The sequence below is a fragment of the Chiloscyllium plagiosum genome, unplaced genomic scaffold (assembly GCF_037043375.1).
Source record: "Chiloscyllium plagiosum isolate Xiang-an unplaced genomic scaffold, Cpla_swu_hap1 HiC_scaffold_24, whole genome shotgun sequence".
NCBI classification, from domain to species: domain Eukaryota; kingdom Metazoa; phylum Chordata; class Chondrichthyes; order Orectolobiformes; family Hemiscylliidae; genus Chiloscyllium; species Chiloscyllium plagiosum.
This window is the reverse complement of record NW_028270162.1, coordinates 18,121,040-18,138,896: the sequence shown is the minus strand read 5'-3', so window position 1 is coordinate 18,138,896 and position 17,857 is coordinate 18,121,040. Positions and strand designations below refer to the sequence as shown.

The window sequence follows — 17,857 nt, the reverse complement described above, 5'->3', positions numbered from 1 at the left end:
CAAAAAGGTCAGTGAAGCAAATATTGCCTATATTTCCAGTCTCTCTCCAATTCACGAAGCTTAGAAAATGATCAAGTATACAAGTTTATCATGGTTTCTCATGCTTGTGTCAGTGCAATCCAAAACTAAACTTCAATAAAAGGTATCTTTTTTTCATTTAGTTGAGGTTTCTTACACAATTAATTAACACCTGATAGATTAGGTTTTGAGAACAGCCCAATTTGGTGAGCTATGTGAGCATCTTTTTATTTTAAGATGCTCACCAGCATATGGGCATATACCACATTCTCAAATCAGCCAATTTTTCTTTAAAATCAATTGCCCACAGTCTCCAAGTGGTGGGGAGATATGAAATTAACAATGCCTTATGATGAGCCAGAGATTGGAGCTTGGCAGGAAAAGAGCCAAGAAGCAATGAATGGCAGTCAAGAAGTGGGTTTGGACTTTGGGACAGAGGTAGGGGAGAAAAAGGAGGAAAAATTAAGTTAGGAAGTTGAGAATAACATTAAATAAAGAGACAGGAATTGCAGAACAGACGCTGTTACAAGAGGTCTGAGTAGAAAGACAACAGTAGTCGACAGAAAAAGTAGCAGCCTTAACTGCATCCTAGGTTTTATGATCAGTATACACATCGATACATGTGCATTTAGGAAAGTTGTGATCTTTTCATGTGACAGGGACATTGGGGCTTTATAGGACCTTTCTGCTTGAGATCTGTGGCATGTAACAGTGGAGGTTTCAAAAATAAATGCTCAGACTATTAAAATACGGAAAAAAAGAACTTGAACAAAATTTAATGACACTTTTAAATTTTGTAATTATGTGTTGGAAAATCTTAATTTACTGTTGCCTTTCTTACTAGTTGTTCTTTTGACTACTGTTAAGAGTTTCTGACATAATTGGCAATTTTCCTTCCTATTTGTCCATTAGCACCTTGTTCCCTTGCAGTTGCAAGTGGCTGAATTCTTTATTCTTACAAGGACATGGGCATTGCTAACAAGGCTGACATTTATTGTGCGTTGCCAATTGCCTTGAACTAATTGCATTCAAGGACATTGGCAAACCAATCAGGTTTTTACAACAATGGTTACATTAGACCAGCTTATTTTTAAATCCAGACTTTATTGAATTCAAATTTTACTATCTGCCATTGAGAGTTCTGAATCCAAGTCCCAAAATACTTTTGTTACTGCAGACTTGATGAGCTGAAGGGTCTCTTCCATACCGAATGACTATTAGCTTCAGATTCTGCATTATTAGTCAAGTGATGTTACCACTACCTCACCACCAACTCTTGAAAGATAGCAAAAAGGTATAGCTAAGCCAATGAAATGCAAATGTCATGTACAAGGTACAATTCATTACTCTGCTCCAAAATCAAGAGATAACATTAAGCAAGGACACTCAAACATATTTTGAGAAAAAGCTACATTTGAGTCAGTAGCATAATGTGATGCAAAAGTTATGAACTAAAGAGATTCTACTGTCTATCAAAATGAGTTGAATTCAATGAGTTTTGTATTAACCAAACTATGATCTTGTTTTCCATTTTCTGGTTCTCCCTGCTCCACCATCAAGCATTCAGCTGCTCAGGAAGCACTCCTGAATATATATTAGCAAAAAAAACCTTGGGTAATATTATCAAGTGTTTCAGCTTTATGTCAATTAGAATTCTAAGTATCAAAGATACTTCCATTCTGTGTCCAGTGATATTAAAAAATAACCATGAGCCAGGCAATAAGTTAGATTTGATTAGATTCCCTACAGTGTGGAAACAGGCCCTTCGGCCCAACAAGTCCACAGTGACCCTCCAAAGAGTAACCCACACAGACGCATTTCTCTCTGACTAATGTACCTAACACTATGGGGCAATTTAGCATGTCAATTCACCTGACCTGCACATCTTGGACGGTAGGAAGAAACCGGATCACCAGAGGAAACCCACGCAGACACGGGGAGAATGTGCAAACTCCACAGAGACAGTTGCCAGAGTCTGGAATCGAATCTGGGACCCTGGTGCTGTGAGGCAGAGTGCTAACCACTGAGCCACGATGCCACCCATAAATCCCAAGAGAAAAAGTTTACAATTGATTTTATGTTAGCTCTACTGTCAATTCATCACCATCACACTCACATGACAAAGGTGTCTCCTTACTGGCAGTAAGATGATATTACAAGTTATTGATAGTTGCTTGGAGATTACAAACCCTCTAAAAGAACAACTTTAGAGATAGCATATATAGGATTAATATATAGGGATAGTATATATAGGGTAGCATATAGGGTTAATTTATAGGTATAGCATATATAGGGCTGAAAACGTGTTGCTGGAAAAGCGCAGTAGGTCAGGCAGCATCCAAGTAGCAGCAGAATCGACGTTTCGAGCATGAGCCCTTCTTCAGGAATGAGGAGTGCGTGCCAGCAGGCTAAGATAAAAGGTAGGGAGGAGAGACTTGAGGGAGGGGCGTTGGAAATGCGATAGGTGGAAGGAGGTTAAGGTGAGGGTGATAGGCCGGAGTGGGGGCAGAGAAGTCAGGAAGAAGATTGCAGGTTAGGAAGGTGGTGCTGAGTTCGAGGGTTGAGACTGAGACAAGGTGGGGGGGGGGGGGGGGGGGGGGGAATGAGTAAACTGGAGAAATCTGAGTTCATCCCTTGTGGTTGGAGGGTTCCTAGGCGGAAGGTGAGGCCCTCTTCCTCCAGCCGTCGTGTTGCTATGGTCTGGCGATGGAGGAGTCCAAGGACCTGCATGTCCTGGTGGAGTGGGAGGGGGAGTTGAAGTGTTGAGCCACCGGGTGGTTGGGTTGGTTGGTCCAGGTGTCCCAGAGGTGTTCTCTGAAATGTTCCAGGAGGACCAACCTCAGCTACACTGGCACCACCCCCCAGCTTTTCCTCCGCTACATCGATGACTGTATCGGCGCTGCCTCGTGCTCCCATGAGGAAGTTGAACAGTTCATCCACTTTACCAACACCTTCCACCCCGACTTCAAATTTACCAAGACCGTGTCAGACTCCTCCCTCCCCTTCCTAGACCTCTCCATTTCTATCTCAGACGACCAAATCAACACAGACATTTACTATAAACAGACCGACTCCCACAGCTACCTAGACTACACCTCCTCCCACCCTGCCCCCTGTAAAAATGCCATCCCATATTCCCAATTCCTTCGTCTCCGCCGCATCTGCTCCCAGGAGGATCAGTTCCAATACCGTACAACCCAGATGGCCTCCTTCTTCAAAGACCGCAATATCCCCCCAGACATGATCGATGCTCTCCACCGCATCTCCTCCACTTCCCGCTCCTCCGCCCTTGAGCCCCGCCCCTCCAATCGCCACCAGGACAGAACCCCACTGGTCCTCACCTACCACCCCACCAACCTCCATATACATCATACCAACCGTCGTCATTTCCACCACCTCCAAACGGACCCCACCACCAGGGATATATTTCCCTCCCCTCCCCTATCAGCGTTCCGAAAAGACCACTCCCTCAGTGACTCCCTTGTCAGGTCCACACACCCACCAACTTCCCCTGCAACCGCAAGAAATGCAAAACTTGCGCCCACACCTCCCCCTTACTTCCCTCCAAGGCCCCAAGGAATCCTTCCATATCCGCCACAAATTCACCTGCACCACCACACACATCACTTACTGCATCCGCTGCACCCGATGTGGTCTCCTCTATATTGGGGAGACAGGCCGCCTATTTGCGGAACATTTCAGAGAACACCTCTGGGACACCCGGATCAACCAACCCAACCACCCCGTGGCTCAACACTTCAACTCCCCCTCCCACTCCACCAAGGACATGCAGGTCCTTGGACTCCTCCATCGCCAGACCATAGCAACACGATGGCTGGAGGAAGAGCGCCTCATCTTCTGCCTAGGAACCCTCCAACCACAAGGGATGAACTCAGATTTCTCCAGTTTCCTCATTTCCCCTCCCCCCCACCTTGTCTCAGTCCCAACCCTTGAATTCAGCACCACCTTCCTAACCTGCAATCTTCTTCCTGACCTCTCCACCCCCACCCCCATGCCAGCCTCACCTTAACCTCCTTCCACCTATTGCATTTCCAACGCCCCTCCCCCAAGTCCCTCCTCCCTACCTTTTACCTTAGCCTGCTTGGCATACTCTCCTCATTCCTGAAGGGCTCATGCCCGAAACGTCGATTCTATTGCTCCTTGGATGCTGCCAGACCTGCTGCACTTTTCCAGCAACACATTTTCAGCTCTGATCTCCAGCATCTGCAGTCCTCACTTTCTTATAGCATGTATAGGGTTAATATATAGAGATAGCATATATAGGGTTAATGAATTCCATCTTACTTGCCCAAATCTGAACTGCCCCAAAAAACTTGACTAAATTTCAGCCTTTAGTTCTGTCACTACTTTGGTGTGTAAATAGCAAAGGTACTTGAGAAAGTGAAGCCTAGACTTGGTGTTTTCATCTCCCTGACTGCACTCCTGACCATGTTAACGACTTCATCCCTAGAAGCAATGCATGTTCCTGTAAATGCAATGCAAAAGTAGTACACCTGCATCAATTTGTGATCCACTATGATTTCTCTGCCAATGAAGACAGCTCTGCTAATTGTTATTTTACCGTCTGTAGTTTACCCACTGCTCAGGTGATCAGAGCACTGAACTCTTTCAGAAAAATGGTTTTACTTTCCATGCACCCCAAGCATACAAATCATCCAATGAATTATTCTATGACCCAAAACTGACATTTATCTGCAAAATTATATTCATCTTTGCTGCTTTGAGATTCCATGATCACTAAATCATAGAATCCTTAGAGTGTGGAAGGTGGCCATTCGGCCTATAATCGATACTCCAATCCCCACTCAGATCCATCCCGCTTCCTTATCCCTATAACCCTGCATTTCCCATGCCTAACCCACCTAGCCTGCACACCCTTGGACCCTCTGGTCAATTTAGCATTCCCAACCCACCTACCTGCAGAACTTTGGACTGTGGGAGGAAACCCACACCGACATGGGGAAAATGTGCAAACTTCACCCAAGGATGGAATCGAACCCAGGTCCACTGCTAACCACTGAGCCACCATACTGCCTGGGATAGTGGGAGGAGCCAGATGCCGCAACAGTTTACTAACAAGTAATTAAGAAGAAAGTGAGGTCTGCAGATGCTGGAGATCAGAGCTGGAAATGTGTTGCTGGAAAAGCGCAGGTCAGGCAGCATCCAGGGAACAGGAGAATCGACGTTTCAGGCATAAGCCCTTCTTCAGGAATGGGGAAAGTTTGTCCAGCAGGCTAAGATAAAAGGTAGGGAGGAGGGACTTGGGAGAGGGGCGTCGGAAATGTGATAGGTGGAAAGAGGTCAAGGTGAGGGTGATAGGTCAGACTGGGGTGGGGGCGGAGAGGTCGGGAAGAAGATCACAGGTTAGGAAGGCGGTGCTGAATTTGATGGATTTGACTGAGGGGGGAGGGGAAATGAGGAAACTGGTGAAATCCGAGTTCATCCCTTGTGGTTGGAGGGTTCCTAGCCGGAAGATGAGGCGTTCTTCCTCCAACCGTCGTTTTGTTGTGGTCTGACGATGGAGGAGTCCAAAGACCTGCATATCCTTGGTGGAGTGGGAGGGGGAATTGAAATGTTGAGCTACAGGGTGGTTGGGTTGGTTGGTCCGGATGTCCCAGAGGTGTTCTCTGAAACGCTCCGCAAGTAGCCGGCCTGTCTCCCCAATATAGAGGAGGCCACATCGGGTGCAGAGGATGCAATAGATGATATGTGTGGAGGTGCAGGTGAATCTGTGGCGGATATGGAAGTTTCCTTTGGGGCCTTGGAGGGAGGTGAGGGGGGGAGGTGTGGGCGCAAGTCTTGCACCTCCTGCGGTTGCAGGGGAAGGTGCCGGGAGTGGAGGTTGGGTTGGTGGGGGGTGTGGATCTGACGAGGGAGTCACGGAGAGAGTGGTCTTTACGGAATGCTGATAGGGGAGGGGAGGGAAATATATCCTTGGTGGTGGGGTCCGTTTGGAGGTGGCGGAAATGACGGCGGATGATGCGCTGTACATGGAGATTGGTGGGGTGGTAGGTGAGGACCAGTGGGGTTCTGTCCTGGTGGCGGATGGAGGGGCGGGGTTCAAGGGCGGAGGAGCGGGAAGTGGAAGAGATGCGGTGGAGGGCATCGTCAACCACGTCGGGGGGGAAATTGCGGTCCTTGAAGAAGGAGGCCATCTGGGTTGTGCGTTTTTGGAACTGGTAATTAACCAGATTATCACAGCAGTAGCAAAAAATGTGACATGAAAAATGTAGTTCAATTTCATATTAGAAAAGATTCTTGGCTTTTATTTAATGGTAACTGTGATGTACTAGGATAATTTCAAGTCACAGGTGCATTCGCTCACTCTTATTCCCACACTATGGTGAAGCTGAGATATAATAATTCTTGCATGAGCTAAACTATCATAACTTACACATCAAATGTTTTAAATCCTAATTAAAACATTTTTCCACAAGATTCCAATTCTTAGCTCAGTGCTCTCGCTTCAGGCTTGCCCTGAATATTATCTCTTGGTCCAGAGCTCATGTGCATGCAAGGGAGCATGAGAGAGAATTCAAGAGCTGGGGTTCACACAATCCTTATACATTGGAGACCAAACCACCCATTGATTGAGTATATACTCAACGTCATTCACTGCAAAATGATATCGACATTTTGGACTCCACAAAAAAGAAACTCAGTTCCATTGAGAATCAGAAGTCAACATATTATCTGCAACATGAATACTTTTATAATATCATAAGCAGGCAATATGGAATACATGACAGTTTACTTTTAGAAAATTAAACGGACAAGGTAAGTGTTCATATGGAAATCAAGCAGATGCAATTTCAACAACATATTACTCAGCAAATAGTTCTATCTCAGCCAGCTCGGTCAGTATGTGGCAAATCTTGCTCCAAATTAGTAGGTATAAACTGAATTAAGGTGAATTCAAGGCTATCTGTAACACTCTCTCTGTACTAGCCTAATGTCTATCTTCCGAGTTGCTAATAGATAACAAAGAGAATCAATATAATAGATGTGAAAAATGCAGCAGTAAAATGTAGAGGTAACTTACTGTACTTGACGCAGATTATATGCTTGCCAGAAGGAGGAATATATTAAAAAAGTGATTATGAACGTCTCCAACACCCCACTCAATGGTCTGGTCCTCAGGATTTTAAAAGGTTAACCACACTCCACTGTGACAGCTAACAATAAATCTTGTATTTAATTAAACTTACTTTTCCTCGTTCCACTTCTTTTGTAGTCATGACTATTACACTTGAGTTTTCTTGAAAAACCATCCTCCAGAAGTCATTCACCGTGTTCTGCAAACAGCCCTGCGTAGCAATGTAACTCTTCTTTGGTTTTGTAGTGGTTCGATTGCTTTCAATGTCATGCTGAGTTAAACAGATGAATACGATGTATTAACGAGTCAGTCCTGATTTACAGCTCTGTTTGATTAAAGAGCAAGAGTCACCAGCACGATTCTATTATTTTGTAAGATCAGTTACAAAAATCAAGATTTGTTTAATGGGGTTCTATGCTGCACACGTCCACGTGAGAAGACAGTAATTTTATTTCAAAGGCTTTCTGACAATGCAAATTAAAGCCAAATTAAAGTGACTGGGGATCAACAGTAAGAAAGTGAAGAAAAGATTTGATGAAGAATATATTAAATATTTTGCCTATGTAAGATGAAATCGCAACTGTCATGTGCTTAGGAGCTGATTAGTGTTCAAAAGTACACTTTAAAGAATTATCTTATGCGATTAGTAGATCACAAATGTTTCTAGTCAATTAGTTAATTGAGCTGTGCTGAAAATGTGTTGCTGGAAAAGCGCAGCAGGTCAGGCAGCATCCAGGGAACAGGAGAATCGACAGGAGCTTATGCCCGAAACGTCGATTCTCCTGTTCCCTGGATGCTGCCTGACCTGCTGCGCTTTTCCAGCAACACATTTTCAGCTCTGATCTCCAGCATCTGCAGACCTCACTTTCTCCTCCTAGTTAATTGAGCTGTGCTTGTTCAAGTAAATAGTATTTCTACACAAACAGCCAACAAGTGGTTAGCGACTTGGCTGTCAATGTTGGTTCAAGGAAAGATTTGGCCAGGGCACAATGCCATAGCATCGTTCTCCCATGGACTCCCCCTCCCAGATAAAGCTTTTTGTTTCACCATTGTCAAGCATGTGGCCCGAAACTTCAAAATGTTCTTGCAAAACAGCCATGCTTATTTTGTTCTTTAAAATCCAGCCTCGTTCCAAGCTTTAGTCCAGCACTCCATTTCTCCTACTTTGGCACAGCAACCATTTTCTTTGCATGTCCCTGAAGGGATTTGGGATTTTTTTCTAAGATAGGAATGCTGGAATTTGCATTTGCTTTTGTATAATGGAAAACCAAACAAGGCCATCTGCACATCTTAGGGAACATCATTTCAAACATTATTTCTTTTGAACTGCATTGTTGGCCATTGTTATATTTATCCTACCATATTTCTTCATCTACCAGATATCTGAATTTTTCCAACAAGACTCCAAGACTCCAAAGAGTCATAAACAATTCGCTATTGATGTTAAGACAACATTTGAGAGAACACAATATCGAAAAATCTTAATAAAATTGAAGTCAAGAGGAACTGCATGGCACAGCAGTAGGTAGAACTTTGCACTGGCTAGAATTATGTCTAACACAAAGGAAGATAGTCATGATTGGTGGAGGCTAATCATCTCAACCCAGCACATCGTTGCAGATATTCCACACTTCATTAAATGGCCTTCATTCCAACAATGTCAGAAATTGGGATGTTTGCTGTTGGTTACAGTATTCAACTCCAACTATTCAGATTCACTAATACCTTTTAGAGAAGGAAACCCACTGCCCATCACTGCTCTGGCTGACACCTGACTTCAGACACACAGCAATGGATTGAGTCTTAACTGACCTTTGAGCAATAAATGTTAGCCATCCCCAGAGATGCCCACATCCCACCACTGAATCTGAAAATAAATCAGATAATGAAGTAGTCTTTACCCACATACAGTGAGACTTGGACAAATTCAGGCTAGGTTGACATTTGAGCTTTACAGGTGCCAGACAGTGGCTATCTCAGTCTTGAATTATTCTGACCTCATCATTTATTGGTATTAGAACAAGATCTTCACCATTAACAGGGCAGAAATCAAAATTATGCAAAGGTGAGTAGTAGGTTTAGGTGACTGGTGAGAATATAAAGATATTAGAGAATAATTAAAGGGTTAATTAGGAGAAATAAATCTGAATAAGTGAGACTACCTAGAATTTTTAAAAACAGATACAAGTTTTTACAGGTATCTACAAAGGAAAAAAGATAAAGTTAGTGATGGTCCTCTAAAGAGTGAGAATGGGAAGTTAAGAACGAATAAAAAAAGGAAGATGAAGTACAAAAATATTTTGCTGTCTTCTCTACAGAGTATATTAAAACATCCTAGTAATAACTGTAAATCAGGTGGTGGACAGAAGAGAGGAACTTGATGAAATTAGAAGGGAAACAGTAAGGAACAAACTGATGGAGTTGAAGGTTGACAAGTCCCTGGGTGCTGGTGGACTCCAACCTATGGTCTTAGGAGGTGGCCAAAGGGGTGATAGACGCTTTAGTGTTAGTTTCCAAAATTTTAAGAATTCTGGAAAGTTTTCACCAGTCTGGAATGTACTAAACATAACCCCTCTGTTCATGAGGATGGCTGAAAGCAGAAAACGATAAGCCAGTTGGGCTCAATGCTTGCCAAGGGAAAGGGATGCAAACTAAATTGTTAAAAAGGTTATAGTTTAGTATTTGGAAAATTTCAAGACAACCAGAAATAGCCAGCATGGCTTTGGGAAAGGGAAATCAGGTTAAATCAAGTTGTCTAAGTTTTATTTTGAAGGAATAACATGCAGAGTGTATAGAGGGAGCCTGTTCACATTCTGGAGTATACAAAAGGCATTTGACAAGGAATCACATCAGATTTTATTGTGCAATGTAGAAACAAATGGCGTAGAGTAATATACTAGCACAGACAGAAGATTGGCTGGCAAAAAATACTTAGAAAGGAGTCTTTTCTTTAATTGGCAACTGGTGCCCCACAAGACACTGCTGAGAACACAAAGATGTAATAAGAGCAGAAACACACCATTTCGCCCATCGAATCTGCTCAGTGACATCATGGCTGATCTGAAGACCCTCAACTCCACTTTCCTGCCTTTCCCCGATAACCCTGATTCTCTTAATGATTAAAATTGGTCTGGCTCAGCCTTGATAAACTCACTGACCTAACCTCTACAGCCCAATACTGTAAATAATTCCACACATTTGCTACCCTCAGGAGAAATTCCTCATCTGTTTTAAGTAGGTGATCCTTTACTCTGAGGTTATGTTCTCTGATCCGAATGGAAACAACTGCTCAGCATCTGACCTGTCAAGCACCCTAAGAATTTTTGTAGGTTTTAATAAGGTCACCTCTCATGCTTCTAAACTCTAGTCAGTATAGGGCCACTACTCAATCTCTCCTCATAAGAGGATTCCCTCCATTGTCATCAACCTAGAGAACATTCTCTGGCAAACTGCCTTCAATGTCTGTATATCGTTTCTTGGATAAGGGGACTAAAACTGTTTGCAGTATTTTAGCTGTGGTCAGACTTATACCATATATATGGTTTTGGCAAGTTTTATCCTTGCTTCATATCCATCGCCTCAAACATTTACCCCCAGCCCCACTTGGCACTGTTACTATCGTGTACACCATCAACAAAATGCATTGAAAAACTCACCAAGGCTTCTTCAGCAGCACCTGTCAAACCTGAGACCTCTACCTCCTATCAAGACAAGGTGCATAGCAACATCACCACCTTCAAGATCGTCTAAGGTCAATACGATTCTGACTCGATAATCTTTTGCCATTCTTTCATCTTTAGGTCAAAAGCCTGAATTTCTCTACCTAACAGCAGTCTGGAGAAATACACCACAAGCTCACTACTTCTTTCTCCAGGGCAAATGGATATGGGTAATAAATGTTCTGTGAAAAAATAATGAAAAGATTACATTGAATGCCTTTTGAAAATACAAATATATCTCAACCACTGCACTCGAATTTTTCCAGATCAGTTAAACGTGATTACCTGTTAACAATACCATGTCTGCAGCTCAATTCTAATTATCCTTAAAGATTCACTAATTTGATCCAAATGAATGCATTCTAAGAGACTGCCGTAACTAGTGACAAATTAACTAATCTATATTATGCAACCTATCCTACTCTCCATAATGAAAAGAGCCATTACATTGATTATTCTCCAGCATTATTTGCATCTTTAAGGAGGATTAAAAAATGGCAGAGTCTGTTTTTATTTGATCTAAGGTGCTCAAGTTCAAGACCAAATGATGTATTTGCTGACTTCGGCATTTTAAAAAAAAATCTTTATCCAGTGAACTACTACTACAACAACAACAATTCCAACAGTCCCTCTCGTATGTTACCATCTACCATTTGTAAACACTGATGGGAAAAGTTATTCCCCCTCAATCCAACTGAGGTGTCATCCAACTTCTACATTTTTAAAAACATTAAATGTTTGATGTAAATTCTAAGTCAAGCTATATGCTGATTAAATACTTACCATTATGAAATTGGCATTGATGTAATCGGAACCAGATTCAGTCACATCTCCATCGTGTAGGACTACTCGAGTGTGATCAACTAAAAGGAAGAAATTATTGATATTTAATGAGGAATGGCATAAAAATTTGTTAGGCAACTTAGAGAGAATTAAAATTGAATCATTTTCCCTCTCTCAACTGTAGCTTCAAAGACTAAAAAGGTCAGTTACCATAGTCTTAGACTATAGGGCTGCTCTCCCAAAACAGAGACACCGACTAGTGGTGGCTTAACCCAAGGGTCACTATACCTCAGGCAAGGGGAGAGGCTGAGGAGGAGTGTCCTTCATGGTAACCCTCAGCCAGTGCAGAAATTGAACACACGCTGTTGGTGTCACTGTGTCACAAATTAGTCATTCAGCCTTCAAAGGATTACTATGTGAACCATTGTCTGCGAAGATAACTAACAAGACAGGCTTGGTAGAAAGGCTGTCTACACCAGAAAGCTAACTGGCTTAGACTGGCAATTACACAATGGTGGACAAAGTTAGCAGTCACAAGATATGTCACTAATGCAACTAGCACAAATAGTAGGAGGAGGAAATAAAACTACATAATGGATTAGGTCAGTCAATACTTACAGGGCAGAATGTTCTTGTAGCGATTCTTGTTTTTATTTTCTGCTCGCTGTCCTTCCTTTCGACTGTAGAGAAGTTTACACTCTTGTTGTTGTAGTGTCTGGAACAGAATAGATTCAGGTCGAACAACCAAAAATTTAAATAATTTATGATAACCAAACCACAATTGATCATAACACCCTTCCACGAACAGGCACTAAAAACATGCAGCTACATTTTTGTTCACTATTAAAGGAACCCTGCATCTTTTAGAATGCTAAATCATTGCGATTCCCTGTACAAACTGGACTGTGTAGAAATGTTCATTTGGGGCATGCAGAGCATGGCATCTAACGTTAATGGAACAAATCCAGAAATATAGAGTGGAGAGAGAAAAAAATAAAGATCAGGTGATAAAAATTACTAGGTTTTAAAATTATAGGACTTTAGAAATTGAGCCCAAGAGTTCATTTCAGTAAAATCATCAACTATGGCAGATTGGCTGCAGTACTGCCAGACTCAGGGAAATGGATTGGCAGGAATGTAGATAGTTTGACAGAGGATAACAGCTGGCTGTCATTCACAAGTCACTCAAGGGATTGTTGAACTGACAGAATGCTCAGAACATTGATGATCTTGAACTCAAAACATCTGTGTTCTCTGTAATGTCATCCAAAACACACATTAGAAAAAAATTGACCTTTAGAAAAATGCACACACAGCAGGACCCAAGTGCATGCAGCACGACCCAGTGCATTAAAGAAAGAAAATAATGGAAACAAAATCTGGCCAGCACAAGTCAATACACAGAGAAATGTCCTTATTCAGAATCATGATTGTGCACTCAAAATATTCATCTTTTATTTCTGCTTACAGGTCCCACCAAGTACAGTAATTCCTGTGTTTTTTATTTTTTTCAGATTTTATTCTGCTCAGTTTTCAAATTTCTAGGAATTACATATTCAAAATTCTGCACCACAATAAAGTAGGAGCTGGAATAAAACAAATGTGTTTGGCAGTGAATAATTAAAAAATAATTGTACATTGAAAAATATTTAATTTTACTTGACACCTATTCACCTGTGAGATTTCCTAGAAAGCATAGGTTTATGGTGAGGGGGGAAAGATATGAAAGAGACCTAAGGGGCAACTTTTTCACACAGAGGGTGGCGCATGTATGGAATGAGCTGCCAGAGGATGTGGTGGAGGCTAGTACAATTGCAACATTTAAAAGGCATTTGGATGGGTATATGAATAGGAAGGGTTTGGAGGGATATGGGCCAGGTCCTGGCAGGTGGGACTAGATTGGGTTGGGATATCTGATCGGCGTGGACAGGTTGGACAGAAGGGTCTGTTTCCATGCTGTACATCTCTATGACTATGACTGGTTAGAAAGAATTATTAACATGCTTTTTTCCTCCCCTTTCTAATAGTCTTTTCATTGAGACACAAAGTATCAGCGTTGACTTGGAGGATTTACTGATCCTGACCAGACAAGGACGCTGAATTAACAAGAGTCACGAATTGCAATTTGTAATTAATATTCTTGCCCTTTTAATCTCCCAGTACTCTTTACAGCTTCTGAAGACATAGAGAGTTTTAAGAATTTAAAGAAAAATAAAATTACAGATAAACATAAATATCTAACACATTGACCTTTGACAGCAGTTCTAACATTCACTAAAATTCATATTTAAGGAAGTGAAATATCACAACTTTAATTCAGAGAAGGGGGTCACATTTCATCAGCTGGAGTGAAACCTAGACACAGGCATCACTAGTTCTTGTCCAATGTATTTTAAACCACGCAAAAGTGAGAAGGAATTACCTCAAACTCTTCCCAGAAGCCCTGCTTCACCTTGTCCATCATCTCAGCCGGTTTGCTCAGTTCCCTCACTCTGCTCTCGATCTCAGCTGCATTAATTCGTGTTGTGTTTAATGGCTACAGGGGCAAACAGACAGATTAAAACACATTTGCGAGCAGACTGGTCCCACCTCTTCCATTCTACAGCTTCCTGATATTTCTTCTTATTTTCTATGAGCTGGTCTGTATATGACAGAGACAATGTTACATTAGTAGAAACTCACTGGCTTCTTAGGCATATAGGGTAGGGGGCAGGATGGATCCAGGAAAATAGTTATTTCCAAAATGCATAATCCAGTCACTGCCGTACTAGCACATTCTTTTCCGTGTCTTTTCATAATGTACTGCAATGCAAATTCCTCTCTCTGCAAGACTAAATACTGGACTTGTCTCCAGCTACAATTTAAAGGTAAAAAGATATTTTAATGCATTGTTTGGGCAAAGCACTTCACTTTGCATTTCAAGTAAAATGACATTAATAAACTCTATACTGGTCTTGCAAGCAGAGCTCTATTCAAATCATACAGAAGACACATATTAGCTTATTAGGAATCAATCTGCATAAACCCCCCCTGAAGCAGTCTACTCATTACACTAAATCTAATCTTTAATTGGAAATCATCGGCGTTGTGAAACACATCCATTCATTTCAACATTGATCGTAATGAGAAAAACAGTAACAAAAGACTAATTACTTTTTTGATGAGCATGACGTGTCTAGAGTTGGCAAATGTAATTATCAACTAGGAATTCATCTTGTTGCAATACCCTTGCTATACTCAGTTTTGTTTCCTCCTCCCACAAGCTTCCTTTCATTCTCTCATGAGCTGCAGTTACTGCAGGGAAAGCCAACGGATGTTGGCCATCCCTAGATGCCCTTTGGTGTGCAATAGCATGGCTCGAAAATAGGTCAATAATATAAAAACAGATGCTGATGGGGGAGGGAGTCTTGCGGCACAGTGGAAGCGTCCCTACCCCTGGATCTGGACGCCTGTATTCAAGTCCCACCTGCTCCAGAGGTGTGGTGCAATATCTCCGAACAGGTTGATTTAAAAAAAATTAGATAAGAGTGGTGCTGGAAAAGCACAGCAGGTCAGGCAGCATCCGAGGAACAGGAAAACCGACATTTCGGGCAAAAGCCTTTCATCAGGAATAGAGGCAGGGGTTGAAGTGTTCCGAGGTGGAAGATGAGGCGTTCTTCCTCCAGGCGTTGGGTGGTGAGGGAGCGGAGGTGGAGGCGGCCCAGGACCTACATGTCCTTGGCAGAGTGGGAGGGGGAGTTGAAATGTTGGGCCACAGGGCGGTGGGGTTGATTGGTGTGGGTGTCCTGGAGATGTTCCCTAAAAAGCTCTGCAAGGAGGCGTCCAGTTTCCCCAATGTAGAGGAGACTGCATCGGGAGCAACAGGTACAAGTAATGATATTGGTGGATGTGTAGGTGAAACTTAGATGGATGTGGAAGGCTCCTTTAGGGCCTTGGATGGAGGTGAGGGAGGTGGTGTGGGCGCGGGTTTTGCAATTCCTGCAGTGGCAGGGGAGGGTGCCAGGAGAGAATTGTGGGTTTTTCGGGGGCGTGGACCTGACCAGGTAGTCACGGAGGGAACGGTCTTTGCGGAAAGATATCTCTGGCGTTGGGGTCTGTTTGGAGGTGGCGGAAGTGTCAGTGGATGATTTGGTTTATGCGAAGGTTGGTAGGGTGGAAGGTGAACACCAGGTGGGTTCTGTCCTTGTTACAGGAGGAGGGGTGGGGTTTCAGGGCAGAGGTGCGGGATGTGGACAAGATGCGTTGGAGGGCATCTTCAACCACATCGGAAGGGAAATTGCAGTTTCTACAGAAGGAGGCCATCTGGTGTGTTCTGTGGTGGAACTGGTCCCCCTGGCGGAGGCGGAGGAATTGGGAATATGGGATGGCGTTTTTGCAGGAGGTAGGGTGGGAAGAGCTGTAATCCAGGTAGCTGTGGGAATCAGTGGGTTTGTAAAAAATGTCACTGTCAAGTCGGTCGTCATTAATGGAGATGGAGGGGTCCAGGAAGGGGAGGGAGGTGTCAGAGATGGTCCAGGTGAATTTAAGGTCGGGGTGGAATGTGTTGGTGAAGTTGATGAGTTGCTCAGCCTCCTCGTAGGAGCACGAGGTGGCGCCAATGCAATCATCAATGTAGCAGCATCTGCAGTCCTTTTAAAAATAAAGGTGGTGATGGTGCCCTCTCTTGTTGTGCAGTGATAGTCTCTCCATTTCTGGACCTAAGTTCCTTGGGAAAGTTGCTGTCTTTGTCCACATATTTTAAAAACAAACTTTATTTTAAGAGGGTTCTTGTGATAGAGTGGCAGTGTCACTACCTCTGAGCCAGGTGGCCTGGGTTCAAACCTCACATACGCCGGAGATATGTAATATAACATCTCTGAACAAGTAGATAAGGAATACTTGGACTGCAGTGGTTCAAAGACATCAGCATCTATCTGGTGAGACTATTTTGGCTTAGGTTCAGTACAACTGAGTTGTATGTTAGGCCAGTTCAGAGGGCAGTTAAGAGTCAACTACATTGCTGTTGGTTGACAGTTACATGCAGGCCAGAGTAAACTAGATGGGCTTTAATGACAATAGTTTAATCGTCATTATTATTCAGACTAGTTTTCAATTTCAAAATGATTGAATTTTTTAGCCCACATTCCAACAGTGTGAACATGAGTACCTGGTGCCCAGTGACATTATTGTTAAAATAGTCATCTCCCCTATTCCTCAGACAGCAGTTCTCTTATACAGCTTTGCCAATGATACCCACTAACAACTATAATGCAACAATGTTCAGTGTCCACTGTAAGTTTCTCAATATTCCACTGGGAAAGCAAAAATATTGCCTCTTTTTATGTGCTTAACCCTTCACAAAAATTAAAAGAGCAGGAAAGAAGAATTAAGCTCAGGCAGGACCTCACAGACTTCATTGTTGATGCAAGCGACAGTGTAAACCCTGATCAGTCTTTAATGTTGAAGCAAGCTTATAACAGCCAATTGTGCCCTCTAGTGCCAACACTAGAGCAATGCAATACTGAGCAGAACCTCTTACTGTACACATTAAGCAAAAAACAATGCAGGCTCCTAAACTGAATGTTTCTCATGCGATATTGCTTTCCTTTCAAATCACAGCAGCTCAGAATACCTCACCTGCTTGAGCTGCAAGACAGTGCCCAGGGTTTCCACCATAGGGTTCTTTTTGTAGTGTTCCACCAGGTCTGTCAAGGAGTCAAACTTCTCCCCTCCACCAACATCGTATTTCCCATCCTGAACGGGGAGAGAATAAACATCTTGAGCTTCATTTAATCAACCTGCCTGGATAGGGTTTAAGACCAGTACTGAACTGCACACAAAAACAGTCTAATCACTTAGAACACGCATGGGTTAAGATTCAGCCTGGTAAAAGTACAATAAACTCAAATGACATTCCTAGTTCCCAGACCCCTTTCATTTGAAGGTGATTTCTTTGATCAGAAAACACAAGACTGTTTGTTCTCTTTATCTTTAAAACTAAAGCATACTTATAGAACACATTTCACTTCAAGCTTTGCTCTTGGGTGAATTTTAATCCTACAGTCAGTATTTCCAGACATCCAGATATCAAAGTAGAAGAGATATGATGTTTTGGAGATTTTTTGCATTAAATTGGGATATTGTTTTCATGAGTTGATTCACAAGTGTGTATTTTAAATTATGCCAAATGCCTGGAATTTAATAGCATGGAGTTTGCCTTGGAATGGGGTAGGGAGCAGAG

At 42.6% G+C, this 17,857-nt stretch overlaps 1 protein-coding gene across 1 annotated transcript in view; it reads right to left on the bottom strand.

The window, feature by feature from the left end:
• ptpn11a (protein tyrosine phosphatase non-receptor type 11a) overlaps positions 1 to 17,857 on the bottom strand; it is a 58,149-nt gene that overhangs the window by 19,979 nt on the left and 20,313 nt on the right. Inside the window, exons 5-9 of the mRNA XM_043715532.2 lie at positions 17,254 to 17,370; positions 14,060 to 14,173; positions 12,256 to 12,352; positions 11,638 to 11,717; positions 7,248 to 7,406 (exon numbers count right to left, since the gene is read on the bottom strand). Coding sequence (XP_043571467.2) covers positions 7,248 to 7,406; positions 11,638 to 11,717; positions 12,256 to 12,352; positions 14,060 to 14,173; positions 17,254 to 17,370 — 567 coding nt within the window. The remainder of the gene's footprint in view (positions 1 to 7,247; positions 7,407 to 11,637; positions 11,718 to 12,255; positions 12,353 to 14,059; positions 14,174 to 17,253; positions 17,371 to 17,857) is intronic.